The 27,873-nt window shown below is 47.0% G+C and overlaps 1 protein-coding gene across 4 annotated transcripts; it reads right to left on the bottom strand.

Moving 5' to 3' along the window:
* Rab7b (RAB7B, member RAS oncogene family) lies at positions 1-27,873 on the bottom strand. Of its 4 annotated transcripts, none has more exons than XM_004663532.2 (6): positions 27,746-27,873; positions 17,714-17,782; positions 16,805-16,931; positions 15,745-15,960; positions 6,162-6,287; positions 1-1,934 (listed from the first exon to the last, which is right to left on the bottom strand). In XM_004663532.2, the coding sequence occupies exons 2-6, from the start codon at positions 17,764-17,766 to the stop codon at positions 1,857-1,859; spliced, it is 600 nt and encodes a 199-aa protein (XP_004663589.2). In that variant the 5' UTR covers positions 17,767-17,782; positions 27,746-27,873; the 3' UTR covers positions 1-1,856. The 4 variants fall into 4 exon arrangements, with proteins under 4 accessions (XP_004663589.2, XP_045012627.1, XP_045012634.1 ...); XM_045156692.1 differs by lacking the exon at positions 27,746-27,873 and adding an exon at positions 25,359-25,405; XM_045156699.1 differs by lacking the exon at positions 27,746-27,873 and adding an exon at positions 18,155-18,163.

Genomic DNA, 27,873 nt, shown 5'->3' with positions numbered 1-27,873 from the left:
TTTGATATTTAATATTTTGGGTTCATAGTTGATGGCAGGTAACTCAAATCATGGGCCAAGGCTGACTACTGTTCCACAAAAGGTAAGAACCAAGGCCCCAATGTGTCCATCTCAGTGTCCAAGCTGATGCCTGCTCCCACACGTGACACATCCACTCGTGGTGTGTTTGGCTCCCACGAGAGTAGTGTGCGTGCAAGATGAGCGAGTGGAATTCACCTTTGAAGGACACAGTGGCGTGCTGTGGGCTCGCCAGATGACTGCTGCCCACAGTGAACCTGATCATACTTCAGAGCTAGAGAGGGGCAGAAGCGGCTCCCCAAGCCCCTTTATTAGTCCCCAGGCTCTTCTACCTCTCAGTGAATCTTTGAAGGAGCCACAGTTCACCTGCAGTCACAGGTGCCTGCTTGGAACTCAGGAAAGGAGGCATCTGCTGAGACGGGAGATGTCTGTGGTGAGCATGAGACATGAACTTGTCCACCTCTTTCATACTGGTCCCTTCTATCTGCGCCATATGAAGCTAGAAGAAATGGCAGGTTACAGCCTTGGTATCTGTGGGGACAGAGAATGAAACTCCCTCCTAGCATTTGTCTCTGATTCTCATTTCATGCCTGACTCCAGTATGCTGCAGTTTTGACCATTTCTTTTTAGGGTCAGGACATATGAATTCATGCCTCACATATCTGGGTTCAACATGTCCAGAGCCTGGAGACAAGTTTCAAGCATCTGCTGGAGGCGCAAACCACAGCTCCTGTCTGCTCAGCCCCAAGCGGGGAGTGCTGCCGCCCTCTGGTGGCGGCGGGTGTCAGAGCATCAAGGCGCGCTCTGGAAGTTGGGTCTCCTTGGCCTTGATTCTGGGGCAGCAGCTTTGAGTCCAGGTCAATGCAAGTCCTTTCACACTTGTTCCTGGAATAAGACAAACTGGCCTTTGCCCCAGGGCCTTGGCCTTGCTAGCCCTCTCCTGAAATGTTTTCCTGAAGTTCTCAGGCCGCCTTCTCATTCTGTAGCTCTCACCCAATGGCCACCTCTACGGGAAAGCTCTCCCACTCACCTCGCCCTGGTTCACTTCGCTGGTGACATTTACCTGCTCTGTGTGCACTGGGCTTTCTCTTCAGCAGGGGCGGCTCTGGGAGGTCAGGGATCCTGTCTTGTCACCCGACCAATGTACATGGTAGTCAACTCAAAAATACTTGCTCAATGAGTTAACATATCCACGACACCAAGTGGGATTTAAAGAAAGCTTCCCATCCTCAGATTGCCAGGGGGACATGGGCAGGGATTGGGTCACCGTTACCTGACCGATGAACACACCAAGGCCCCGGAGGTTTATGAGACTTGCCTTAGCACCAGGCAGGTAGAAATAACAGCTTTTCCTGTGTCCTGTCAGTTGGCTCTGGAGGGAACTGAGGGGAATCTCGGCCTGCCAGCTGCTGCCTCGTAGGAGTGGATCATGCCCTGGCTCTTTGGCCTGGTTGTTGAAAGAGATGGAGCTCTGCACAGTCGCCCAAAGCTGACTTGTGGCTTTGGAGGTGTGTGATGGGAAGGGTTCAGGAGGCTGGTCCATGGGTCAATATGGCTCAAGTCAGTGGCGGGTCTACAGAGTTGAGTGTTCTGGAGCAGGACTGTGTTGTGACAAGGTGGGCAGTAGAAGAGCTGGGGCCATTGAAGCTCCTGTGGTTTCTCCAGGGCCAGGATTTGCCTGTGACATTCTTGGCTTCATCTGGGCTCTAGACCCAGGAAGGGCCCAAGGCTTCAGCTGTAGTGACTGGCTGGGCCTGGGTGGGACGTAGGCTGGTGGGGAACGAGCCCGGATTGAGTGGCCCTCCCAGTTCCGTCTATGGGAATCCAGAATCTGCGTGTCAGCAGCATCTGCTCCTTGGCTGGTCTAGCGAGAGCTTGATGGAGCCTGTGAGGTGGTTCTCCAGGATGCTTTGGTACTGGGGAAGGAAAGAAGAGTCAGGGTTTGCAATCAGGTCTACGAGCACCACTACCCTGGCTTCTTTTTATTTATTTATTTATAATTTATTTATTTATTTATTTATATTTAATTATATTTTATTTATTTATATTTATCTATTTGAGAGAGAGAGAGGCAGATATATATAGAGAGAAGACTGGGCACGTCAGGGCCTTTAGCTGCTGCACATGAACTCCAGATGCATGCACCCCCTTGTGCATTTGGTTTATGTGGGTCCTGGGGAATTGAACCTGTGTCCTTTAGCTTTGCAGGCAAGCACATTAATGGCTAAGCTATCACTCCAGTCCTACCCCTGCTTCTTAATGAGCTCAGAGAGGATGTGTATTTTCTCTTACCCGTGATACTATTGGGAAACTGAGGCCCAAAGGGAAGCCACTGCTTTTCCCTTTTTGTCCTATCTCTTCCCCAGAGGACAGAGTGATTTGGTGGATTGGGAGCTTGGGCCTTCTGACCTCAAACCAGGTCCTGTAACTTCCCCTTCTCCAGAAGGGACAACTGTGGTGACATTTGTGTTTAGGTAGAAATGATGACAGCTCACCCCTCATATCTGGGGAATATGTTCAATGTTCTTTATACTCAGAATACCTCCTACTCTCTTCTTGATGGGCACTTGGAAGAGCCTAGCTGGTGGTCTGTCCCTCCTAACCTCCCCCCCAAACTGCAAGGTGCAGGGAGACCTATACACAGGTTCAGGGTCTCCTTGCACCTCTCTGCCTCTGCTCACTCTCCAAACTGCCCGACCCAACAAACTCCCAGAGAAGGTCCTTCAACTGGCAAACCCATGCTGCCCAGATGGCTCTTCTTCCTTGGATTTAGCTCTTTTCCTTCCTCCCTCCCTCCCTCCTTTTCCCCCTCCCTCCCTCCTTCCCTTTCCCCCTTCCTTCCTTCCTTCTTTCCTTCCAACAGGGTCTCAATACGGCTGGCCTGTATCTCTCAACCTTGCCTCTGCCTCCTGGGTGTGGGGATTACAGGAGTGCTCCACAACACCAAGCTCAAGGCCATGGGTACTATAGGCGGAAGGCTTCCTGCGCGTCCTTTTCCTCTGCTGCAACTTGTGCTGGTCCCAGAGCTAACACATGTTAGTACTGCACGTAAGAGTGAGTCTAGGAGCAAGTAAGAATCATGCTACAACTGGTATGAACGCAAGCCTCCTGCCTGCCAGGCAGAACTGCACCTGGTGGTCAGCATCAAGCCCCCTCTTTGGGGGCACTTTAGGTACAGGGTCATGCCTCTATCTGATCTTATTTCCTCTACAGCACACAGGCTCATTAAACACTTAATGCCAATGACTTGGACCTCAGGTGGACGTGTCTGGCCCACCTGCTGCACCTTAATGAAATGGTCCCCAAAGACACACAAGAGGGTCTCTGAATGCTCCATTACTCTGCCACTCTCATACTGAGCATTTGCCCTGATGGCATGAAGCACAAGGTGCTGCCCCTAGGAGCCAGCCTTTCCTCCTGGTGTGTTTCCTTGCTGCGTCTCAGGGCCAGCAGCTCATCAGTTGCCTTAGTTACCTTAGGTGACGGGCCATGATAGCTCTCAGCAAATTCTTTTGAGTTATTAAAATTTTAAAGTAGTGTGTATTTAAGTAAAAAGAAATTGTGCTTGGGGTCAGGTGAGATGAAAGTCTGTCCCCCATGGGAGCTCTGGGCTGTTTTCATATCCCAGCTTGATGTCTCCTTCCACTGAGGAGGAACCTTGGCCACAGTTTGCATACCTGTCTATAGGGAACCCCAGGACTTTCTAAACTATAACCTGAGGAGTGGGGACAGGACAGCACGGTTCTCAGTAAGTACAGCCCTGTTGGGGTGCAAGCTCTGGCCAGCGCTCCATCTGCTCCCTTCCACTGTGGACAGGGCCAGCTTCCTCTGTGTGCTAACTCTGGTTATAGTTACAGCATTGCTGAGCCTCTCAGAGAGGCATGAAGAAGTGCATGACAGTTGAAGTCCCTTCCCACGCTGCGCTTTTCAAAGAATTCTCTTGGGTTTTCTCTCTACAGCAGCCAAGAGACCTTGACTGACATCAGGAACTTTCCTAATTGGGTCTTTTGTACCCAGAGTGGGGTCTGTTGCTGTATTGTCCTGGGCATGCTTCAACCTCATATCATGTCCATGAAGGCCTGGACAGCACCCCAGAGTCCTGAGCTCCTGTATCCTCATCCACACATGCTGGCCTTGGGGAAGGAGATCTGGATGTCTTAGAGCCACTGTAGGGATCTTTGAACTCCCCTGTGCTTTTGGGGAAGAGACAGATGCTATCCCATGTAGGCATGAGAAGCTTCCGAATTTGCTGTCCTGGCAAACTTGGAGGTCCTTGTTCCAGTAACCTGGATAGCATCCACATCTTCTCAGGTACAGGTCAACCATGGGCACTTTCACTTGTGTTTTCATCTTGCTCCCCAGAGCTTCTGAGTGATGCATGCACTTCTACAGGCCCTGGATCAGGGGGTAATTTGTAGATCTAACTGTGAGGTAATACCAGGAGACTCCAATGTGTGGGGATAGGACTGTCGATGTGTGATCTTCTGCCTCCTCCCCCCCCCCCCCCCGCTTGGTCACCTTAGTGGCTTTGCTTTTAGGTCTTGCACTCAGCTTCAGCTCCTTATCCTCCTGGCTCCACCTCTTATTTCCTCCTGGCATGTGCCACCCCAACTGGAGCACTCAACTCCGCAACGTGCAATGATTTCGCTAAACGGGTACCAACCAGCCCCTTCCCTGCTATGACTACTTCTCTACTATGACTGACTCAACTCCAAGTCCCCGTATGTCTAACCTAAGAGTGTGGTCCCATCACAGATTTCACAGAGCAGGGGGGAGTCCTCTTTAATGATGAGGGCATTAATCATGTTCCAAAATAACTCAATAAAAAAATCCTTCAGTGTGATCAAGGAGTGGTCAAGGGCCTTCATTCATGACTGCAGAACAATGAAACCAGCTAAGCCCCTCCCCAGGCCAAACTTGCAGCCCCCTGTTCTGAGCTCCCAAATTCCGTATCAGAACATGAGAGTTCGGCTGGGCTGGAATAATTACTCAGTGGATAAGCGCACTTCCACGCAAGCATTGAGAGCCCGAGGAGGCCCGAGAAACCGCGTGAGTCCAATCCCCAGGACATACATAAACAGCTGGGCATGGCCATGCAAATCTGTAACCCCAGATCTGTGGGGATCAGAGGCCAGAGAATTGCTGGAACTCATTAAAAAAGCAGCAGGCTGTGGGACCAGGAGGAGACTCTGGCTCAAATAAGAACTTACAGGAGAGTGATGGAATAGGATAACCAATGTTTGGTTCTGGCCACTGCAGACCAGTGCACCCTGATTCCGGAGAGTGCGTGGGGTGCTAAGTGGACACATGTGCATATACCACCCAACACACACACACACACACACCACTTTAACATACACAAAGGGGGAAAACACCCTGCCTTTAGCCAAGTGTGGTGGTATACATCTGTGATCCCAGCACTCGAGAGGCAGAGGCAGGAGGGTTGTGAATAGGAGACTATGTAGCATGAAGCTCTATAGCATGACCTTGTCTCACACACACAAACTGCTCCTCCAAACAAACACGCTGCGGTTGCTTCTGGACAGCCTTCAAGGATTGCTGTGATCATGTGTATTGGTGCTGTGCTCCTTGCCTGGCCTTGCCATCATGTCTCACCCCACCATGCAAAAGCTATTTTGCAAACACCCATGTGCCTATCTGTCTCCCTCCTGGAATCGAGGGCCCCTGTGCCCTGCACAATGTCTGTCACGTATGGCAAGCTTGACCCATACTTGTAGAGCCGGCACATGAAGGCACCTGGCTCTGTTGTCTGTGGCTGGAGGCAGTCAGCGACTCCTGTAACTGGATATTGCACTTGCATAAATGCTTGTCCCCAAAGGACTTCTGTCCCACAGTGAGGAGTAGCCCTGACACCAAGCTCTCATTAAATTAGAGTTTTCAGGCACGAGGCACAGGACTGGAGTTTTCAGAGACTCCTCAAAGGAAGGTGATAGCTGGCCAGTTGGTGGAACCACTGACTCCATACTCTTAGGCACTGGGATCTGCTCCCACTCAGCCACTAATTCACAAAGAAGATGGACACCCTCCCAGTGTCCCTATTTGTGTTTATGTTTTCCTCTTAGGAAGATCTGGGGGACCCGGTCCAGGGCAGTCCTGACTGGTGCCACCACCATATCACTCACCCTCAACAGTGCCCGGCTGGCCAGGACCTCAAAGGCTTGTACCACATTGATATCATTTTTGGCACTGACTTCAAAGTAAGGCATATCCTTCTCTTTACACCAGCCACGGGCCACCTCCTGGGGTACCTGAGGGAGGGGAAGAAAAGGTCATTGTTCCTATATTGTCGTTGCCACCAACACGACCAAACATTGTCACTGCTATGGTTTCAGCACAAAGCCCGTGTTGAACTTGCTCCCCAATGTAACAGGGCTGGGAGGAAAGGAGATGGTCTCAAAGATGAGGTCATTAAGAAGGATTAACACTTTTCTCCCTTGGGAAGGTGGTTGGAAAGTGAGGCCAAATTTAGGCTTACCTCTTTGGCATTTTCTCAATGCCTTTTCTATTTTCTGCCTTTTTTTTTTTTTTTTTTTAAGGCAGTGTCTCACTGTAGCTCAAGCTACCCTGGAATTCACTATGTAGTCTTACTTAGGGTGGCCTCGAACTCACAGTGATCCTCCTACTCTGCCTCCTGAGTGCTGGGATTAAAGGCATGCACCACCACACTCAGCTATCAGAAAATATTAGAAAAATGGCAGAAGCCATTTTTACAGCAGCACGAGATCCTCAGTAATACTTTGATCCCCAGACTTCAGAGATATGAGCCAAGATAAAGACACATACCCCCCCCACACACATCTCCCAACGGGGATCATTATTATCAGTAAGCATTTAAAAACAGACTGAACTTTATGTAACACCTGGATATAAAAGTGTTTAATGAGCCAGGCGTGGTGGTGCACACCTTTAATCCCAGCACTTGGGAGGCAGAGGTAGGAGGATTGCCATGAGTTCAAGGCCACCCTGGGACTATAGAGTGAATTCCGGGTCAGACTGAGCTAGAGTGAGACCCTTCCTCAAAAAACCAAAAAAAGGGCTGGAGAGATGGCTTAGCGGTTAAGCGCTTGCCTGTGAAGCTAAGGACTCCGGTTCGAGGCTCGGTTCCCCAGGTCCTACGTTAGCCAGATGCACAAGGGGGCGCACGCGTCTGGAGTTCATTTACAGAGGCTGGAAGCCCTGGCGCGCCCATTCTCTCTCTCTCCCTCTATCTGTCTTTCTCTCTGTGTCTGTCGCTCTCAAATAAATAAATAAAAATTAAAAAAAAAGAAGTAAAAAAACCAAAAAAAAAAAGTGTTTAATGAAAACCTATTTTTATTTCAAATCAATTCAACCTATCCATGTATACAACCCTGGCGAGTATGATCTTTTTTTTTTTTTTAAATAAATAATCCCTATGATGAGGTTTAGTCAAGCTCTTTCTTGTTTAGCAAATGTATATTTCTTTCCTCTCTTTCTTGTTTAGCAAATGAATTTTTCTATCTTTTTTTCTTTTTATTTATTTATTTTTAATTTTTTTGAGGTAGGATCTTACTCTAGCCCAGGCTGACCTGAAATTCACTATATAGTCTCAGGCTGGCCTCAAAATCACAATGATCCTCCTACCTCTGCTTCTTGAATGCTGGGATTAAAAGCTTGCAACACCATGCCCGGCTTTGTTTATTTACTTTAAAATTAGCTTACAAAGCAATAGGTTTCCTTATGGTAGCATTTTCATAATACTTAATATTGGTTGATATTTTTCCCCACATGCCCCTCCCACGCTCTACCCTTCTTCCCCTGGGATTTCTCTTTCTTTCACATTGCATGTTTTCTCTTGTCTTCTCCACTCCCTACCTCTGCTTAAGCCTGGTTTTTTTTTCTAACTTATGGATCCTTTCTAGTTTACTGGCCTCGACATCTACTTAAATACACATATTTAAGAGTTAGAACCTAGGATCTACAGATGAGTGAGAACATGTGGTATTTGTCTTTCTGGGCCTGGGTTACCTTACTTAATATAATATTTTCCAGCTCCATTCATTTTCCTGAAAATTTCATAATTTCATTTTTTTTTTTGCAACTGAGTCAAATCTCCTTTGCAGGTATCATCACATTTTCATTATCCATTCATATATTGATAGACATCTTGCTAGGGATAACATTCCCTTGCTATTGCAAACAGAGCAGCAACAAACATGGATATGCAAGGATCTCTGTGACGGGATCTAGAGTCCTTTGGGTATTGTGCCCAGGAGTGAAATAGGAGGGTCCTATGGAAGCTCTAGTGTCAATTGTTTGAGAAGCCTCCACATTGTTTCCCATAATGCTCTATCTGCGTACACTCCCACCAACAGGGAATGAGGCTTTTTCTTTCTCCCACATCTGCACCAGTATTTGTTGCATTTGTCATTCTGACTGAGGTGAGATGAAATCAGATAGTAGCTTAAAATTCATTTATTTATTTATTTTAGAGAGAGAGGAAGAGACATATGCAGAGAGAGAATGGGCATGCCAGGGCGTCCATCCACTGCAAACAAGTTCCAGACAGACTCATGTGCCATCTTGTGCATCTGGCTTATGTAGATACTGGGGAATCAAACCTGAGTCCTTAGGTTTTGCAGGCAACCACCTTAACCACTAAGCCATCTCTCCAGCCCTCCTAGTACTTTTAATTTACATTTCCCTGATGGCTTATGATACTGACAGCCTAAAAATATGTATAGGTCATTTGTATTTCTTATTTTGCGAAGTGTCTGTTCAGTTCATTTATTGATTGGAAGTTTTATTTTTTGGTTTGATTTTTGCAGTTCTTTATATATTCTAAATATTACCTCTTATCTGAAGTGTAGCTGGCAAAGATTTTCTCCCATTTTGTGGCTGTTCGTTTGTTTGCTGTGCTGACAGTTCCTTTTGTTGTGCAGAAACTTTTTAATTTTATATAATACCTAAAATTTTATTAAATCCTAAAAATTTGCCAATTTTTAGGGCTAACTCCTATGTTAGTTCCTACTAATTCCTATGGGTTCTGTTCAGAAATGTCTTGTCTATATTCTTTTATCTATGTTTTACTGTAGTAGGTTCAGTGCCTCAGGCTTTAAATTAAGGTCTTTGATCCAGTTTGAACTGCTTTTTTCTTTCTTTCTTTTTTTTTTAAATTTATTATTATTATTTATTTATTTGAGAGCGACAGACACAGAGAGAAAGACAGATAGAGGGAGAGAGAGAGAATGGGCGCACCAGGGCTTCCAGCCTCTGCAAACGAACTCCAGACGCGTGCGCCCCCTTGTGCATCTGGCTAACGTGGGACCTGGGGAACCGAGCCTCGAACCGGGGTCCTTAGGCTTCACAGGCAAGCGCTTAACCGCTAAGCCATCTCTCCAGCCCTGAACTGATTTTTTAATGTTGAAAACATTTTTTGGCTGAATAGAGAATTCTCAAAAGAATAAAATGGCCAAAAAGCACCTAAAATATGTTTTGCACCTTTAGGCATCAGAGAAATAAAAATTAAAACTCCTTTGAGGTTCCATCTTACTCCTGTCAGAATGGCTATTAACAAATGACCACAAAGGCTTGTGGTGGTGTGCGGAAAGAAGAGCCCGCTCCATTGCTGGTGGGAATTTAAACTGGTCCAGCCATTGTGTGAACCAGTGTGAAGGTTCCTGAGACAGCTAAAAATAGATTTACCATATGATCCAGATATACCACTCCTTGGCTAAGGACTCTGCTCATTACTATACTTGCTCCTCCAGTCACAATAGCTGGGAAATAGAACCAGCCTAGATTCCCTTCAGCTGACGAATGGATAATGAAGATGTGGCATATTTACGTAGTGGAGTTTTATTCAGCTGTAAAGAAACCTGAAATTATGAAATTTGAAGGGAAATGGGTGGATCTGGAAAAGGGTATACTAAGTGAGGTAACCCAGGGTCAGAAAGTCAAATGTGACGTGATCTCTCTCATATGTGGATCCTGGCTTCACATGGTTAGATTTGTATGGGAGCTGGAGCAAAAGCCAGTAGTAGAGAGGCTGGGAAGCTAGCAAGGGGCTGTGAGGGAGGGAGGCCTTAAGGGGAACGTATAGTATATATGCAAATAGAGGGCAGAATACAGGTGGTGGTGGAATGGTCTAAGTGGGGTCGGGGGAGGAGGGTGGGGGAGAGGAGTAGTGGTAGAAGGAGGGTTAATAACGTTTTATATTCTGCATAAGCCAGATGGAAAACTCCTTTTTTTTCCTTTCTTTCTTTCTTTCTTTCTTTTTTTTTTTTTGCTAGCTCATAATATACATGTTTAAAATGAGAGTTTTGGCAGAAGCACCCTGTGGGGGTGGATAATGCTGTGTCCAGAAGCCATAGATTGTTAGAAAAGTCTCAGTGCCAGGGATGGGACCTCTTCTAGTAAGTTGTCAGCCAGGGATACACCAGATCCCCCCAAAACTCTATAAGCTATTGCCAAGAGTCTTGGTTGCCCACCAGAACTAGGTGTAAGACCCTATTGCTGAAGACTGCACAGGCTTGGATGGCAGGGCACTCAGAAATCAAGCTGGAGCTGAGCTGGAAACTTCCTCCATGGAGACTAGCTATTAGTATGTCTGGAAGAACTATGCTGAACGTGGCCTTTGTGGGGAGAGAAGTCATCAAGGTCTTAGCCAGCAGTGGACCCTGCAAACCTTACAGCTTGCCAGCCATATCAAATGTGCCAAGTGGTGCAATGGTGGCATGTCCATTTTGGGGAAAACCAACGGCTCTCTAATTGGATTGGAGGCCCACTCGGGAGTGAATTTCTACCTGGGACTGAAAACCTAGATAAAAGCCCTTGGCTTGGGAAGTCACGAGCCCTAGGGAGAAAACTACTACTATTGTCTGCCTAAATGCACATAGTATACCCACCAAATTCCCCCGAAACACTAATATTTATGCTCAGGTCCTAATGCTGCTCTCAGTTTTGGTTAGAGAAGTTTCTCTCTTCAGAAGGCGGTGACCACTGGTGTGACTCAAAACTCACCACAGTGCTGAGAAGAAGTGACAGTGGAGTGTCCAGCACTAACTGAGACATCGCTGTCACACCCTGCAAGGCCCAGGGACCATTGCAGAAGAGGCAGTGGAAAGAGTATAGGTGCCAAAGGAAGGAGAGGAATGCTTACAATGCTGTCTTCCAGATACAAAGTGGCCTTGAGACTCATGACCTCACAGCGGCTGCCACTAACAATATAAGACAAGCATAACAACAACATCAAAATGGTCTTAGTGGCAAGAAGGGTTCAGTGGAGAGGAGATCTGGGAGGGAGAAGAGGGGGTTATGAGAAGGGATTATGATGAAAATTAGGCATCCTCCTCTATCCCTCTTTTGCAATATTTTCTGGAGACAGAATTTCTCATTGAACCTGGAGCTGCTGTTTTGTAGTCAGGTTGACTGGCCAGTGAATCCGGTGATTCTTGAGTATCTATCCCCTCCCCCCAGCCATGTCTAGTACTAGTTCATAAACCGTTAAGAATAACGAAGTCCACTTTTAGAAAACACGATTCCACAGGTTAGAGCATGAGCTGATGTCATGTCAGCAGTTATCTCCCAGGGCGCAGAGCAGAACATTCACAGTCCCGCACAGAAATTAAACTTCTTGCATCTCTGGTTCTGGTGGAGCTGCTTTTTCTCATGAACTAATATTTTCCACAGTTGCTTTCTATAGGAGTGGTAAGGATTAAAATAAAGTTAAGCCAATAATTTCCTTAAAATCATTCTGGCGTGTATGTGTGTGTGTGCGCATGTGTGTGTGCTGTGGTACACATACATGTACATATATAGCATTTAGTTTAGCATTTTAGTCATCTTTAAGCATATAATTATATGATTCCAGGGCCTTATGTGCATTCCTATTGATGTGGCTCCACCATCTGTTTTCAAGGCCAGAACTTTCTCATCCTCACAAACGTAGCAATATACTTGTAAATATTTATTTTCTTTTCATTAACTTGGAAGAGTTAATTAAATCATCACTTCCTTTAATCGTTTCCTTTACTTACTCCCTTTAATCATCAAATGATGTCAGGAAATTCGTGTTCTCATCTCTGTGGCAGAGAGAAAGAGGCTGGCATGGGTTCAGGGCAGACAGAGCCTATGGGGGTACATGGACGGCCAGCCCAGCTACAGACTGAAGGAGACCATTCCCACCCCTCCGTGCAGGTGAGCACAAAACTGGTCATATTGGCCTCTTGCCTCGTCTTCATTTTCCTCACCCCAACCAGGGTCTTGTAGACCCCTTTCTAAGCTGGCACAAGAGTTAAGGACATCAGAGGGCAGGTGCTTCCCAGACTCTGTTATTGACTTTACAACCCAGGGTCTCTGAGTTGAACTCCCTCTGCTCTTCCTGACTACGTCTCCATGTCTCTGTCCTCAAGATTGCTCTGTCCTTGCATGCCTGTAGCTCCTGTGAGCAGCTCTCTCCAAAACCTTCCTCTGGGTCTGCCATGTTCATAGACAGACTCTCTTCATCCTATTCCAGACTCTTCTTTTCTCCACCCTGTTTGGGTTAACTCTGACTTCTCCTGGGGCCACTGTCCCCCTCTTGTCATCTGTTGTGGTGTAACCATGGAATGTCCCCAGGAAGCTCATGTGTTTGAAATAATGGAGCTGTTCAGGAAGGCAATGGAACCTTATTGGATGAAGTGGGTCACTAGAGATAAGCCTTGAGGTTTTATGGCCCCACTTCCTGTTTGCACTCTGCTTTCTTCCTGTGGCTCTAATACAACCAACCAGCTTCCTAAACCCGCTGCCATGATGTCTTCCTTGCCACAATTCCTCTTGAAACTCTCAGCCAGAACTAACCCTTTCCTTCCTTGAGTTGCTTCAGGCTAGGTATTTGATCCCGGTACTGAGTAAAGTAACTAACATCTCTAGTGGGTTAACCAGCCTGGCACCTCACGGCTTCTTTCTGTCCTTCATGCCTCCTCTTTTCTTAAATCCCAGCTTACCCTCTGAGACTCCGGTCAGGTCCTTCTGGCCCGTAATCATCAGCCGCCCTTCACCCTGCCGGGTATTACTCATTCACTGAACGACTGAGGTGTGGTGTGACCTCCTCTTCCCAACAATACACAGCCACCGCTGCTCACAGTAGCCACAGGATTCCTTTCTTCCAGCAATCTCGCCACTCCCTGCCCCACTTCTTCCCAGGGCCAGACCCAGCATCTCGGTGAATACACAGTTGCCTTCCTTTCTGTGACCACAACACCTTCTTCTTTCAATTCCCATATGTACTCACCCCTGCTCTACTCTCCAGCCTCCCACACCCCAGCCCCTGGCCCCTCACCTCCTCCCAGTGCTCCCAGCCCTATCCTTCAGTTGCTGTTGCTTAGAAAAGCGACAGTCCCAGGTCCATTTTTCCCGGCATTTACTCTGTGTAGGACTGGCTACTCATTATGCTGTAGATATCGACGTGAGCTCATGGTCTCCTCCTTCAGCTGAGCCCTTGGTGTCTGTCACTCATCAGTTCTTGTGATGGTCTTCAATCAGCTCATAGTCCCCATCCGCCCGTGGGTAAGTCACCAAACTTTACTACGGTTCTTAGGGCCTGTATTTGGCTTCTCCATAACCGGAAGGTGTACCTCTTCACTGGTCTTTCAGTATTGAACTCCCTCAACTTATTCCAGAATCTACTGATTATGAAACAAGATGTTTAACTGGACATTTGAGTACTTGCATGACATCCGGATAGCTATCAGGTGTAAAATGGGGTGGAGGATAAGACACCTTTCATACCAAAGGTTCATGATGCAGAATGGCTTAGATTCCACAGAATAGATACAAGAGGGCCGGGAGGGAGGGTTAGATAGGATTCTTTTGGAGAAAGTTGTATTGTTGGTACAACTTTCCCTATCTCCCATAAGAGTCAACAGATGACGGGAGGAGGCTTGTTAATATATGGCTCAGGGAGCTTGGTGGACATGATCAATGTGGGCCTGACATGCACCAGAGGTGGTTTCAACTGAAAGACTGAGGGGAGGGTAGAGATGGAGACCCTACGCCTTACAACACAGCCAGATGTGTTAAGTGGGCCTAGGGTGGGAGGCATGGGTTCCACAGAGGGTCAGCCAAGCCAGAGCTACTAAAAGACCTGGGCTGAAGAAGGGGGAGGAGCAGAGAGGTTAGGAGCTTGTCATGGGAAGCACATTCAAAGACACTCGATAGAGTAGTCTTCAGGAAGAAGGAAGAACTTGTCACACCTGCCAGGCCCAGCAAGCACAAGCTGTCTCATGACCAGCCAGAAAGGAACTGTTCCCACTCTCCAAGTCCTTCCCCTCCTTCCTGTTTCATTGCACACAGGATTGGACATCGGAATTACCATATCAGCTAAGCAGGTGGGAGTGTGAATTTATAGAGTTGACCGTGAAATTCCCACTGTAGCTAGCGCCAATGGGAGTGGTTGAGTGAGGAAGACACCTTGCCTTTGAAGGAACTTTCGCAGTTGGATTGCTAACATGAGATGGACCAATAGAACTGACACTGAGTTTCCAACCTGAAGTGACCACACAGAGTGAAAGATTCCTAGCTGTTTCCCTTCCAGCCAACTGCCTGCGGTCGTTCTCCAAGCTCCTCAGACTCCAGACATTCACACCAAACATGCCTTCCTCTCTGAACAGGGGATTCTCCTCTGGCCTGTGGGGCTCAGTTGGAAGCATCCATCCTGCTTCCCTTGCCTTCTACCCATCCATATACTTCATGGTGCCAAATTGTAGTTCTGTGCCCTGTGTGTGTGTGTGTGTGTGTGTTCATGGTAGGGTCTCGCTCTAGCCCAGGTGGACCTGGAACTCAATCTGTAGTCCCAGGCTGACCTCCAACTCACAGCAATCCTTCTACTTCTGCCTCCCAAGTGCTGGGATTAAAGGTGTGTGCCACCACACCCAGCTCTGATTTTTTTTGTTGTTGTTGTTTGAATCATTAAGAAAACGAAGTTCATGGGCTGGAGAGATGGCTTAGTGGTTAAGCGCTTGCCTGTGAAGCTTAAGGACCCCGGTTCAAGGCTCGGTTCCCCAGGTCCCACGTTAGCCAGATGCACAAGGGGGCGCACGTGTCTGGAGTTCGTTTGCAGAGGCTGGAAGCCCTGGCGCACTCATTCTCTCTCTCTCCCTCTATCTGTCTTTCTCTCTGTGTCTGTCACTCTTAAATAAATAAATAAAAAATTTAAAAAGAAAAAAGAAAACGAAGTTCAGACACATTGCTTTTCTTCTATTTGAAACACTGAGAAAGTATGGTCCGAACAGCTCTCTGGGCTTTCTTTGGCATGATGCATCTTTTGCAAATTAAGGTGACCTTTGTTTCGTTCTTGTTAGCAGGCAAGGATTGAAAATTCTTCACTCAATGGCCCTGTGATGGCTACCACCTACACAGGTAGGTTCTTTGTAGTGGTGGGGCTGACATGGGGTTGTCATGGGGTTCGAGCTAATTAACAATTATTAATTGTCCAGAAAACTTATGGGCTCAAGAACTGATGAGTACAGATTCCTATTGGACTCTAGGCAGAATTACTATTCTAAGGTTAAATCAGATTCCACCAAGACCTTATTCCTATTCCCGCTGAAGTCTTATCTCTTCTACTTCCCAACACTGGACAGAACTGCTTTCAATGATTGGCTCACATTACGCTGTCTCTTCAGCCTGGAACACCTCTTCTAGGAAATCCATCCTCTATTCCTGGACTCAAATAAAACCTATTGAATGAAAAAGAAGGAACGGTACCTTCCTGTCTTCTAGATCGATTTTGTTCCCCAGCACCACCATGGGGTAAGACTGCTCCATGGGGATGATCTTGGCCAAGACGTCACCCCGCCAGATTTCCAGGGCTTCAAAGGATTCCGGGTCAGTGACATCAAAAGCCAGCATACAGCCGTCAGAACCTTTGTAGAACGTGGATACCATGGAGCGGAACCGCTCCTGACCACCTGTGTCCCAGATCTGGAAGGGAAGAGTAACCGCCCCACAGGGCTGTGATGAGTGGCTGAAGGTGGTCTAGTCAAGTTCTATCATGCCACAGCTTCTTTTTCTGGGTGGAGAAAGCCCTGGCACAGGCATCTATGGCCCATCCAATAGGCACTGTGGCCCTCCCCCCATGCACCCCACGACACCTTTGCCATGGCATTTAACATCCTGTGAGTGCTTGCCTACCTCGGCTCTCAGCTTTCCTCTGAGTTAGCAGAGTTGTGATTTTTTAAAAAAATATTTATTTATTTATTTGAGAAAGAGAGAGAGAGAGGGGGGGGGCATACCAGGGCCTCCAGCCACTGCAAATGAATTCCAGATGCATGTGCCACCTTGTGCATCTGGCCTACATGGGACTGGGAAGTAGAACCTGGGTCCTTAGGCTTTGCAGGCAAGCGCCTTAACAGCTAAGCCGTCTCTTCAGCCCAGGGCTATAATTCTGACAGGTTGTGAAGCTTGGCCCTTAGAGGGGATTTGCTCAAGGCCACTGCCAAGTTTTCCAGGGAACCTGAGTCTAGGCCTAGGGTCTCCCAACTCCAGAACTGGTCATCTTTCCTCTAGATCAGACATCAGCACTTTTTTTTTTTTCCCCCTGCAAAGAGCCAGATAGTGAATATAGTTGTCTTTGTGGGATTCTGCCTTTGTAGTGCAAAAGACTGGAGGGAAACAAATGAGCCTGGCTATATCTCAGTAAAGAGATCAGGTTTGGTCCATGAACTGAAATTTGCTGGTCTCTCTCCAGACCAGTGGGGCTACAAGTGCCCTTGGATATGTAAGTGGCTAGTCAAGGCATGTTAAAGATGGAGAGGGGACTGCTCACCTGGAGCTTCAAAGTTGTGTCGTCCAGTATGATGATCTTGGAGAGGATGCTGGCCCCCAGCGTTGTCTGGTAGTCCTCATAAAATGTTTTGTGCACATATTGATGAAGGAGGGAAGTCTTTCCCACACTGAGGACAAAAATTCCAAGACATGAAAACATATGCATGCATGTGCATGCACACACACACACACACACACCTATGCCATTCCCTGAATATCACCACACCCCTTGCACTACAGACCCTGTCTGAGATTCTTTTATATTTTTAAAGCAAAATTGTAGCTTATTAGGAAAAGGCTTCGGTCTAGATTTCAGTGTGAGCATGAAGAAGGGGACAGATGTGTGTAAGAAGAGGACAGCTTGTCAGAAAAGCCCACAGCCTTGCGTGGGCTAGGCTTCTCAAGAGATGTTCTTAGATTCTGAATTTCTAACACCTGCGCTCCAGAGGCAAACACCAAAGGGAGCAGAGACTTTAGAAAAGGCTAGAAACGCTACAGCAGTGCTCAGAATGCTCCAGGGTGTGGCAAGAGGCTGGAGGGCCCAGAGCTGTTGAATGGCTGTGCATCAGGTCCCTGTAGAGCTGGACCAAAATCAAACAAGCCAGGCGGGGTGGTGCATAGCTTTGATCCCTTGGGAGGCTCAAGTAGGAGGATTGCTGTGGGTTCGAGGCCAGACTGAAACTACACAGTGAATTCCAGGTCAGCATGGACTAGAGTGAGACCCTACCTCGAAAAACCAAAACCAACCAGTCTACCAATCGAACAAACTTCCTGCCAGCCTATTGCTTCCTACTAAGCTCCCTTCCCTGCCTCCCCGACTCAGCAAGAAAGTGTTGACTGTGGGAGAGCAACAGCCTGTCCTTAGTGAGGCCGCTGTTTGGCTCCAATACCCCTGCTGAGCTTGGCTTACCCAAGGGCTCCAACGATGATGAGTTTCAAGTCGACTTTCTTCTGGGGATTCATGAAGGGACTTCTGAGCCTGTAGGGAAAGAGAGATCATCATTCTGGCCAGCATTGCCTGTGGCCATTGTCCCTGAGGCTGGTCTTTCGCCATCCAGGCACTGCAGCCCTCACATCCAAATACTCCACAGTACTTTTCTTTTTATTGACAACTTTCATAATTATAGACAATGAACCCTGATAATTCCCTCCCCCACCTTTTGCAACAGCACTCTACACCATGTGAGCACCTCTCCATGTGAGCTCTCACTTTTCCTCTGGCTTATCAGGGTCACTACCCTGAGCTGAGGACTCTGGTGGTACTGTTTCTCTGAAAGAGATGCGTGACTCAGCAATCGTCATAACCCTCCCTTTACTTCCTCTTGGGGGTGTCTCTTGTGGGGCCACTCACCCTCCAGGTCTCCCAGCAGGGCTTTGGGAGGCAGCCTGGCATGCCAATAAGCAGGACGGGATTGAACACAGGCTTTCCAGACAGCGTAGCCTAGAGTCAGGGATGGAGGGCAATGGGGGAAGAGGCGATGGGGTGGGCAGGACAAGGGACTCATTGTCAGGGTTGCATGGAGCCTCTGGATGGCAGAGTGTCCCTCCCCCAGCCGAGGTGTGCCTGCACTTGTAGAATCACACAAGGAAGGCTCTTTTCTGCTACAGCTGGAGGGGGTGAAACCAGTACATGTTTCTGGAAAGCTACTTGGCAGCAAGTGTGGAAAGCTTTAAAAATATTCCTGAACTCCACTTCTAGGAATTTGTCTTAAGGAAGTCATCAGAAACGGTTGCATAGACTCTTGTTCAAGAATGTTCTTCACAGTATTGTTTATAAGCATCCAAGAATAAAGAAGTGGTTAAGTAGGGGCACACAATGAACTATTACACCACCATTAAAATGGAGTTTTGGAATATTTTATTTTAGCAGGGGAAAATACTCATGCTCTATGAGCTATATGAATAGCAGAAATGCTAAACTATGTGTGCAATATCACCCCAAATATTTAAATATGAACTGACACTAAATTACATTAACAAAGAATTATTTCTTCTTTAGTTTTAATTTTTATTTATTTATTTGATGTTGGGGGAGAGAAAGAGGCAGAGAGAGAAAGAGAGAAAGGGAATGGACATGCCAGGGTCTTCGGCTGCTGAAAATAAACTCTATGTGCATGTGCTACTTTGTGAATCTGGCTCATGTGGGTCCTGGGGAATTGAACCTGGGTTCTTTGGCTTTACAGGCAAGCACCTTAACTGCTAAGCCATATCTCCAGCCCAGAGAATTTTTTTCAGTGTTGGAGATTGACCCAAATCCAGGTCTTTGTGAATGCTAGATAAGCCACAGTCTTAACTCATAACAGATTGTTTTGAAGCACAGAATGTATGCATTGTGAAATGGCTAAAATCAACTGATTAACATACACATTACTGAGCATGCACACCATTTTTGTGTGATGAGAATGCATGTAAGGCTGTGTACATGAAACAAGTAGGAGCCTACTCTAGGGAGCACTGAAGAAGAAGGTCCAGGGACTGATGACACCAGAAAGTACGTGGTTCCCAAGAGTCTCAGAGAAGGTATAGTGTGAAAAGACATTGGGTCTGAAGAAATGAGGCATGAGGTGTATGGGTGGAGGGACTTCCCAGGAGGGGATGAAATAAGCAAACTCTGGGAATGGAGAAGGCAGTTTGTTTGCTTCTGGGGAGGATGAGGAGGGAGGGAGCTTCTAGAGGAAGCAATATTAAGGTGGACTATCAATATCCAGTTTCATTCGTCCATTGTTCATTCCTCCACTTAGCAAACATTTCCCATTCTCTAGAGGTGCAGAGACAGGCACCTCAAGGTACTAACATGGGCTGGTGCATTGGGATGCTGTTATTCACAAGGGAAACCAGCCTAGTCGAGGTAGCTGAGAAGTTCTTAAGCATCAGATAGCACTTTGGAATAGAGCAACGGGGAGCTGCTTCCTAACAGCTTTGCTACAGTATGTTAGCCTGAAAGACTAATACAATGTCTTAGAGGGAGTCAGAGCTTCAGAGAGGAGGCAGAAGGGGTGCGTGCGAAGCCTAAGGACTCATGTTCAACTCTCCAGGTCCCACAAGTAAGCACAAGGTAATGCAAGTGTGCAAGGTCGCACATACACAGAAGGTGGCGCATGCATCTGGAGTTCGAGGGTATTGGCTGGAGGCCCTGGTGCACTAGTTCTCTGCCTCCCTTCCCCTCTCCCTCTCTCTTTCTCTCCCCATCATAAAAAGTTACAAAAAATAAATAATAAAAAAGAGAAGGCAGAAGGGAGAGAGCGCCATTGGTTGAGCATCGGCAGTGGGCTGCCTCAAGTACTTTGAGGAGCCAGTGATCCTCACCAAGACTCACAGCAGTGTCACTGGGGATGTGGCTCAGCATTGGAAGTCTTGCCTACTGCCAGGTGTGGTGGCGCATCCCTTTAATCCCAGCCCTCGGGAGGCAGAGGTAGGAGGATCACTGTGAGTTCAAGGCCACCCTGAGACTACATAATGAATTCCAGGTCAGCCTGAGCTAGGGTGAGACCTTACCTCAAAAAAAAAAAAAAAAAAAAAAAAAAAAGGGAAGAATTCTTGCCTAGAATGAACTAAGCCTTAAGTTCCATCTCCAGTATCATAAGAAAAGGAAAGGAGGGCTGGAGAGATGGCTTAGTGGTTAAGCAGTTAAGTGGTTAAGGCGCTTGCCTGCAAAACCAAAGGACCCAGGTTCGATTCCCCAGGACCCACGTAAACCAGATGCACAAGGGATCACATGCATCTGAAATTTGTTTGCAGTGGCTGGAGGCCCTGGCGTGCCCATCCTGTCTCTCTCTTTCTCTCCTTCTCTCTGCCTATTTCTGTATCTCTCTCTCAAATAAAAAATAAGTGTCTTAAAAAAAAAAGAAAGAAAAGGGCTGGAGGGATGGTTTAACCGTTAAGGTGTTTGCCAACAAGGCTAAAGGACCTAGGTTCGATTCCCCAGGACCCATGTAAGCCAGATGCACAAGGGGCACAAGCGTCTGGAGTTCATTTGCAGTGGCTGGAGGCCTTGGAGCGCCCATTCTCTCTCTCTCTCTCTCTCTCTCTCCCTCCCTCTCTCTCCCCCTCTTTCCCTGTCAAATAAATCAATAAATAAATGAAAAGGAAAGGAAAGGAAAGGGGAAGGAAGGAAGGAAGGAAGGAAGGAAGGAAGGAAGGAAGGAAGGAAGGAAGGAAGGGAGGAAGGGAGGGAAAAGACTCACAACATAGGTCACACCACACCATGGTAAATGGGTGAGATAGAATGGAAAGCTGGAGGAACCTCTTTTGTGCCCTGTTACTTTCTGATCCCCAGAAACTGAGCCCTAGAGTCTGTGTGCATGGGAAGGTGGGATATGGGGATCATCAGTCTTAGGAGAGCCAGAAAAGCAGCCACAGTGATGGAGAGGTGCAGGGAGGGGGGCTCTAGGGCTGTTGGCCAGGTGCCATGCGCGTGAGGACCTCACACAGCAACGGAGACTCACTGTGCTGCGGGGAAGGGAACGCCCTTTGCTCACATAGCTTAGGACGTGACCATGCCCATGGCCAGAGTACATCACACATCACACGCTGACAGTTATTTGTCAGGCGCTATGCTGAGATCTTTGTGAATATGCAAGTAAACAATATCATATTGTGTGGATTAAGCAAATTAATACATTATTATAATACATTTGACATGTAAGACATGGTTTTGATACATTCATTGACACAAATTAAGGGCTTAAAAATATTAGACATTTTAGTGCACAGAAAACACTGTATGAAGGGCTGGGGAGATTGCTCAGTGGTTAAAAATGATGACTTGAAAAACTTTCTGACGTGTGTTCAATTCCCTACTGCCCACATAAAGCCAGATGCACAAAGTGATGCATGCATCTGGAGTTCATTTGCAGTGGCTAGAGGCCCTGGCACATTTCCATATACTTTCCCTCTCCTTCCCTCCCTCCTTTTCCCTCTCTCTCTCTCCTTTCTCTCTCTGTTTGCTTGCAGATAAATACAAAAATATTTTAAAAAATACTCTGGAGTTGGAGAGATGGCTTAGCAGTTAAGCGCTTGCCTGTGAAGCTTAAGGACCCGGTTTGAAGCTTCATTACCCAGGACCCACGTTAGCCAGATGCACAAGGGGGCGCATGCGTCTGGAGTTTGTTTGCAGTGGCTGGAGGCCCTGGCGTGCCCATTCTCTCTCTCTCTCTCTCTCTCTCTCTCTCTCTCTGTCTATCTGCCTCTTTCTCTCTCTGTCACTCTCAAATAAATAAATATGAACAAAAAATAAATTAATTAATTTAAAAAATACTCTGCAAAGCTGGGTGTGGTGGTGCACACCTTTAATCCCAGCACTCGGGAGGCAGAGGTAGGAAGATTGCCATGAGTTAGAGGCTAACCTGAGACTCCATAGTGAATTCCAGGTCAGCCTGGGCTAGAATGAGACCCTACCTTGAAAAACAACAACAACCAAAATACTCTGTGAGACTGGCACTATTATATCTATATGTTCAGAAGTTGAGCAGTCCGGCCTGAATGACACATAGCCTGTAGTAGTTAGTGAAGTCTGGATTGGAGCTGAGATTTTTTTTTTCATTTTTCAAAGAAAGACAGAGAGAGAGAGAGAGAGAGAATGAGGGTGCCAGGACCTTTCAGCTGATGTGAACAAACTCCAGAAGTATGCATCCCCTTGTGCACATGTGCAATATTGCATGCTCACTACACTGTGTGTCTAGCTATTTGGGACCTGGAGATTTGAACATGTGTTCTTAGGCTTCGCAGGCAAGCTCCTTAACTGCTGAGCCACCTCTCCCACACTGGAGCTGAGATTTGAATCCAAGCCTAGCTCCTGAGACTAGGTGTTATGTTTAATATTGGTTATCAATTTAATAGGATCTAGAATCACCTAAGAGACAAACTTTGGGGTATATCTTTGAAGAAGTTTCTAGATTAGATTAATTGATATGGGAAAGTCCACCCTAACTGTGGGTGTGCACTATTCCATGGGCTGGGGTTCCAAACTTAATAAACTGAACTGGAAGACATGGGTCTGAGCACCAGAGTTCATCACCCACTGTTTCCTGACTATGGACAGTGTGACAAGCTCCCTGAAGCTCCTGCCACCATTACATCCTTGCCATGACTGGACTCGCAAACTATAAGCCCAGACCAACCCTTTATTCTTTTTCTAAAAAATCTTATTTATGGGGAGCTGAAGAGATGACTTAGGAGTTAAAGTGCTTGCCTGCAGATCTAAAGGACCCAGGTTTAATTCCTCAGGACCCACATAAGCCAGATGCACAAGGGGGAGCATACATCTGGAGTTTGTTTTCAGTGGCTGGAGACTCTGGTGCTTTCTCTATCTCTTTTGCTGTCTCTCTACCTGCCTATTTTTTCTCTCTCTCTCAAATAAATAAAATATTTTAAAATCTTATTTATGAGACTGGAGAGCTGACTCAGCAGTGAAAGGTGCGTGCTTGCAATGCCTAATGGCCCCAAGTTCAATTCTCCAGTACTCACATAAAGTCAGATGCACAATTTGGTACAAACATCTGGAATTTGTTTGCAGGGGCAAGAGGACCTGATGTGCCCGTTCTCTCTCCTTCTCTCCTCTCTCTCTGTTGGCCTCTTTTTCTCTGTCTCAAATAAAAAATTAAAATATGTATTATTTATTTATTTACTTATTTGAGAAAGAGAGAGACCCACCCTAATTGTGGATGGCACCATTCCATGGGCTGGTGTTCCCGACTGAGCAAATTGAAGAAATAGAAAAAAATGGACTTCCAAGTAGCTGGGATTGCAAACGTGCTCCCCCCCCGTGCCCAGCCAGAGATGATGTTCTTAGCTAGGAGGTTAATGAGAATTACACACCTTGCCTCTTGGTGCCCTGTCAGAGTACACATTTAGCACACATGTTAAGAGTAGCCAAAATCTCCACCAATAACAGACTTGCTGCACAAGTTCTGAAATATTAAGCAGTTTAAAAAAGATGATGCAGTGAGGTGGAAAGATACACATAATGTAAGCAAAAAGGAAAAAGAATTACGGAACATTTTGTATAAAGGCAAACAGCAACCCTCAGACTGTGGCTGTTTAATATTACACACATGCTGGCCCTACAGACACACAGGAAGCTACAGGTAGAAACAGATCATATGACAAGATATGTGGAAAGGCAGATTAGAAGATAACGAACATGTTATTTTAAGTCTGTTTTAAAAATGTGTTCCACAGTCTTAAATTGTTGCTGCAATTTAAAAAGATCTGAGAATAGGTTGGAGAGATGGCTTAGCAGTTAAGGCGCTTGCCTGCAAAGCTTAAAGACTCATGTTCAACTTTTCAGGTCCCATGTAAACCACACGCACAAGAATCTCTGCAAGGTTGCACATGCTCACAAGATGGTATACATGTCTAGAGTTCAATTGCACTGGCTGGAAGCCCTGGTGCACCAATTCTCTCTCACACACATACACATTCTCTCCCTTTCTAATAAAAAAATGTAAAGTGATTAAAAAATATCTGGGGCTAGAGAGATGGCTTAGTGGTTAAGGCACTTGCTTGCAAAGCCAGGACCCATGGAAGCAAGATTTACAAGGTGATGCATGTGTCTGGTGTTCACTTGCAGTGGCTCACGGCCCTGACATGTCCATATTCTCTCTCTAATAAATAAATAAATAAATAAATAATAGCTTAAAAAATCTGAGAAAGACTCAACTTCTCTTTAAAGAGCATGTGGCTGGATGGCAGCCCAAAGTCATCTGAGTGTGACTTCCTAACAGGACGAATCACTTTGCTGACTAGGACTGGAGAGACAGGCTGCCTCATAGGATGGAGTGATCATGAGTTTTGACCACGAGTCTTTTTCCGGTTCCAGCCATCAGTGATCTTGGATGTTACTTAATCTTGGAGCATCTATCCCTCACTTTATGTCTGTCGCTTCTTCTTCAGGTGGCACGTAGCATATTCTTATAGCATAATGGGCTCCCAAAGTTGGGCAAGCACTAGAGAAATGTTTAATAACTGGGAGTGGGAGGAGCTTTGCGATGCTGGTCGTTTTCCCGTGGTTTAGCTACTTGCGCCATGGCTGAGTTCAAGGTTCCTGTCATGCAGAGCCGGCACACTACTTTGAGGATCTCAAGGTCATGTGATAGAAGTTCCCTGCAGCAATGCCACGGTCATGGAAAATGGAGCCACGCCTACCCACCAGGGTTTCTTCCTCTCACGAGTGTGACTTTCTCCTGGGGACACCCACAGAAACCCTCACTTCCTCTGCGCCACCAAGCCCTCTGGGTCTGAAGTCTTTCCTTCAGGTTTTGGCTTGCATCTTCCAGTCCTTGTAACTTGCCTCAGTTTGAACTTGGAGCTCCCGCACCCCTCCCGCCACCCTGGCCCTCTTCCCTGGATGTGCCCTTGAATTGCGCTGCACTGCAGACTCCCCCATCACACTCCCACAAGGGCAGGCATTTGACAAGGCTGCTACTTAAAAAGATCTTTGGGTTCAGGATGACCAGCAGCAGGAGAGTGAGCAAGACTGGCCCAGTCCAGGAGGAGGAGGAAGAGAAGAAGGAGGAGGAAGGTGGACTGGGAGCAGACAACAGCAGGATACTCACAGATTCAGATAGTGGCTCTGGTTCCCTTCCCATGTCTACTGCTCTCCCCGTGGCTGGGCTGTGGCCACGCTGTCCTTTTAAGCCTCTTTCTGCGCAGTGGGCTGACTCAGAGGAAGGAAATCAGCCATCCTCCTAGCGGCCAGCTGAGTCATCCTTACTATGAGCAGCAGACCTGGAATGCGGGCCCTGCCTCCAGCCAGCCCAGACCCACAGGGAGGGAGGGCAGGATGCGTTCACCCTGGGATGGGACCACCTTTCTCCCCATCCTACCTGGAGGCACTTTGAAGCCAAGAGTCAGGCCCTGCCCACTTGTCAAAGCTACAGCAGAGCTCTGGCCCTGCAGAGTAAGAATGATTGAGTTGCTGCCAAGATCCCGGGCATGGGGCCTAGTCCTGTAAGAACTCTTGATGCTGCTTCCCTGTCACCTTCTCATCTGCTTTCTTTCCCTAACCCACTGGCCCCAGCCAGCGCCCAGGCAGTCTCCTGCCTCACTGGGAGAACTGTGAGTGAGTGAATAGGAACAGATGGAATTTCTGCAACAGTTTCTCTGTCTCCAATATACAACCTTCCCCAGCTTTTTGTTTTACTCTTCAGCTCCTCCTCTCCTCATCCCACATCCCATAACATGGAAAATAGCAGCTTTAGCCACTCTGAAAATTATAGGACTTATACGCCTGGACAAAGTCTGTAGAAAGAGCTTATGAGGGCTGGAGAGATGATTCAGTGGTTAAGGGTCGAGTGGCCCAGATTTGATTCCCCAGGATCCATGTAAAGCCAGATGCACAAAGAGGCACATGCATCAGGAGTTTGTTTATAGTGGCTGGAGGCCTTGGCATGCCCATTGTCTCTGTCCATCTCTCTCTGCAAATAAATAAACAATTTTTTTTTTAAAGAAAGAGGCTGTGGCAGGTGGGGGAGTATGAGGCTTTGCTGCCTGCCAGGATCGCTCAAGAATCTGTCTTACCTGCCCAAATCTTGGCAGGTTTAGACCTGCTCCTTCCACAAGATGTACCACAGCCCTGACTTCAGGAGCCTCAGCATTCTTGTTCTTTAAGTTTGTTAGTGGTATTCATCCTGCTTCCTCCAGTAGACTGCCTTTATCCAGGATGGTACCTCTCCCCTCTCTGAAACCCCCTAAAGTTCTAATGCTAGGAAGATAGAGGCCTCCACAAATAATTATCAATCCATTCCTGTGTCATCCATCTATCTATCCACTCACCCACACTCCTCCCATGGAATGCATGCCTGCTATGTAGAAGCACAATGGAAGTCTGGGGTGCATACAAATGACTATCTATCTCCATGGGACTTCTGTGGTAGGTGATTGATCAGTAAATCCAAATTTTTATTTATTTATTTATTTATTTTTTGCTTTGTTTATTTATTTGGGGGGGGGATGGGCACACCAGGGCTTCCAGCCACTGCAAACGAACTCCAGACACATGCGCCCCCTTGTGCATCTGGCTAACATAGGTCCTGGAGAATCAAGTCTTGAAGCGGGGTTCTTAGGTTTCACAGGCAAGTGCTTAACCACTAAACTGTCTCTCCAGCCCAATCCAAATTATTTTTAATCAATATGTAATGCCTGTCCATGATAGAACACTTGCTGTTTATAGAATACCATTATAACCCAGTGAATTCTTGTATCGAAAGCAATTATGGGACTAGAGAGATGTCTCGTCTGTTAAAGCTTTTGCTTGCAAAACCTGATGACCCAGGTTCATGGCCCTAATACCCATGTAAAGGTAGATCGGCGAAGTGGTGGTGCATGCATCTGGAGTTCATTTGCAGTGGCAAGAGGTCCTGGTTTTTCCATTACTCATTCTCTCTCTGTCTTTCTCAAATAAATAAAATCATAGTTTCTAAAGTAATTCATGGCAAGCTGAGCATAGAACCCAGATCTATCCAACTCTGTTCACTGGCTCACCTAACATTATGCCTCTTTTCTAGGAAAAATACAGATTAGAATAAGAGGGGTAGTTACCTATCCCAGGGGCTCATCTTTCCATGAGGAGACCTTTGGTCCACATAGCTCCATCCCAGCAGGTCCACATGACAGGACCCAACCCTTTTGGGGGTGTTCCAGGGCCTGGCAGGACCTGCAGGTTCGGATAAGCAGCACCACCCTCCTCTCCTGTGAGCTGGCTATGTCCATGTCCTGTCTGGCACTGCCAGCCTTTGGGGATCCCTGAGTTGAGCCCCAACTCCCTGAGAGTGGGAAAGGAAGTCCTTTCTTGATACCACACCCAGGAACTTTCTGTAGTGTGAGGGTCTGTAAGGATTTAAACTGGTGCACCACTGCCAGATTCTGAGCTTTACTCTTGCCCCCGGGTCCCTGCTCCTCCCCGCAGCAGCTCCCGGCTGGGAGACACCTCCAGGGCACTTACAGAGGGGCTGTGCAGCCTTCTCCTCACGTGGGAGTTCTCTCAGGAGCTGAGCTTCTCTTCTTGAAGCAACTGTCTCAGCCAGACCAACGCTGGGAACTTCAAAGAGTTTGTTGAGAGGCCACTTCCCT

The sequence above is a fragment of the Jaculus jaculus genome, chromosome 1 (genome assembly GCF_020740685.1).
Source record: "Jaculus jaculus isolate mJacJac1 chromosome 1, mJacJac1.mat.Y.cur, whole genome shotgun sequence".
NCBI classification, from domain to species: Eukaryota; Metazoa; Chordata; class Mammalia; order Rodentia; family Dipodidae; genus Jaculus; species Jaculus jaculus.
This window is presented reverse-complemented; position numbering and strand designations above follow the sequence as displayed.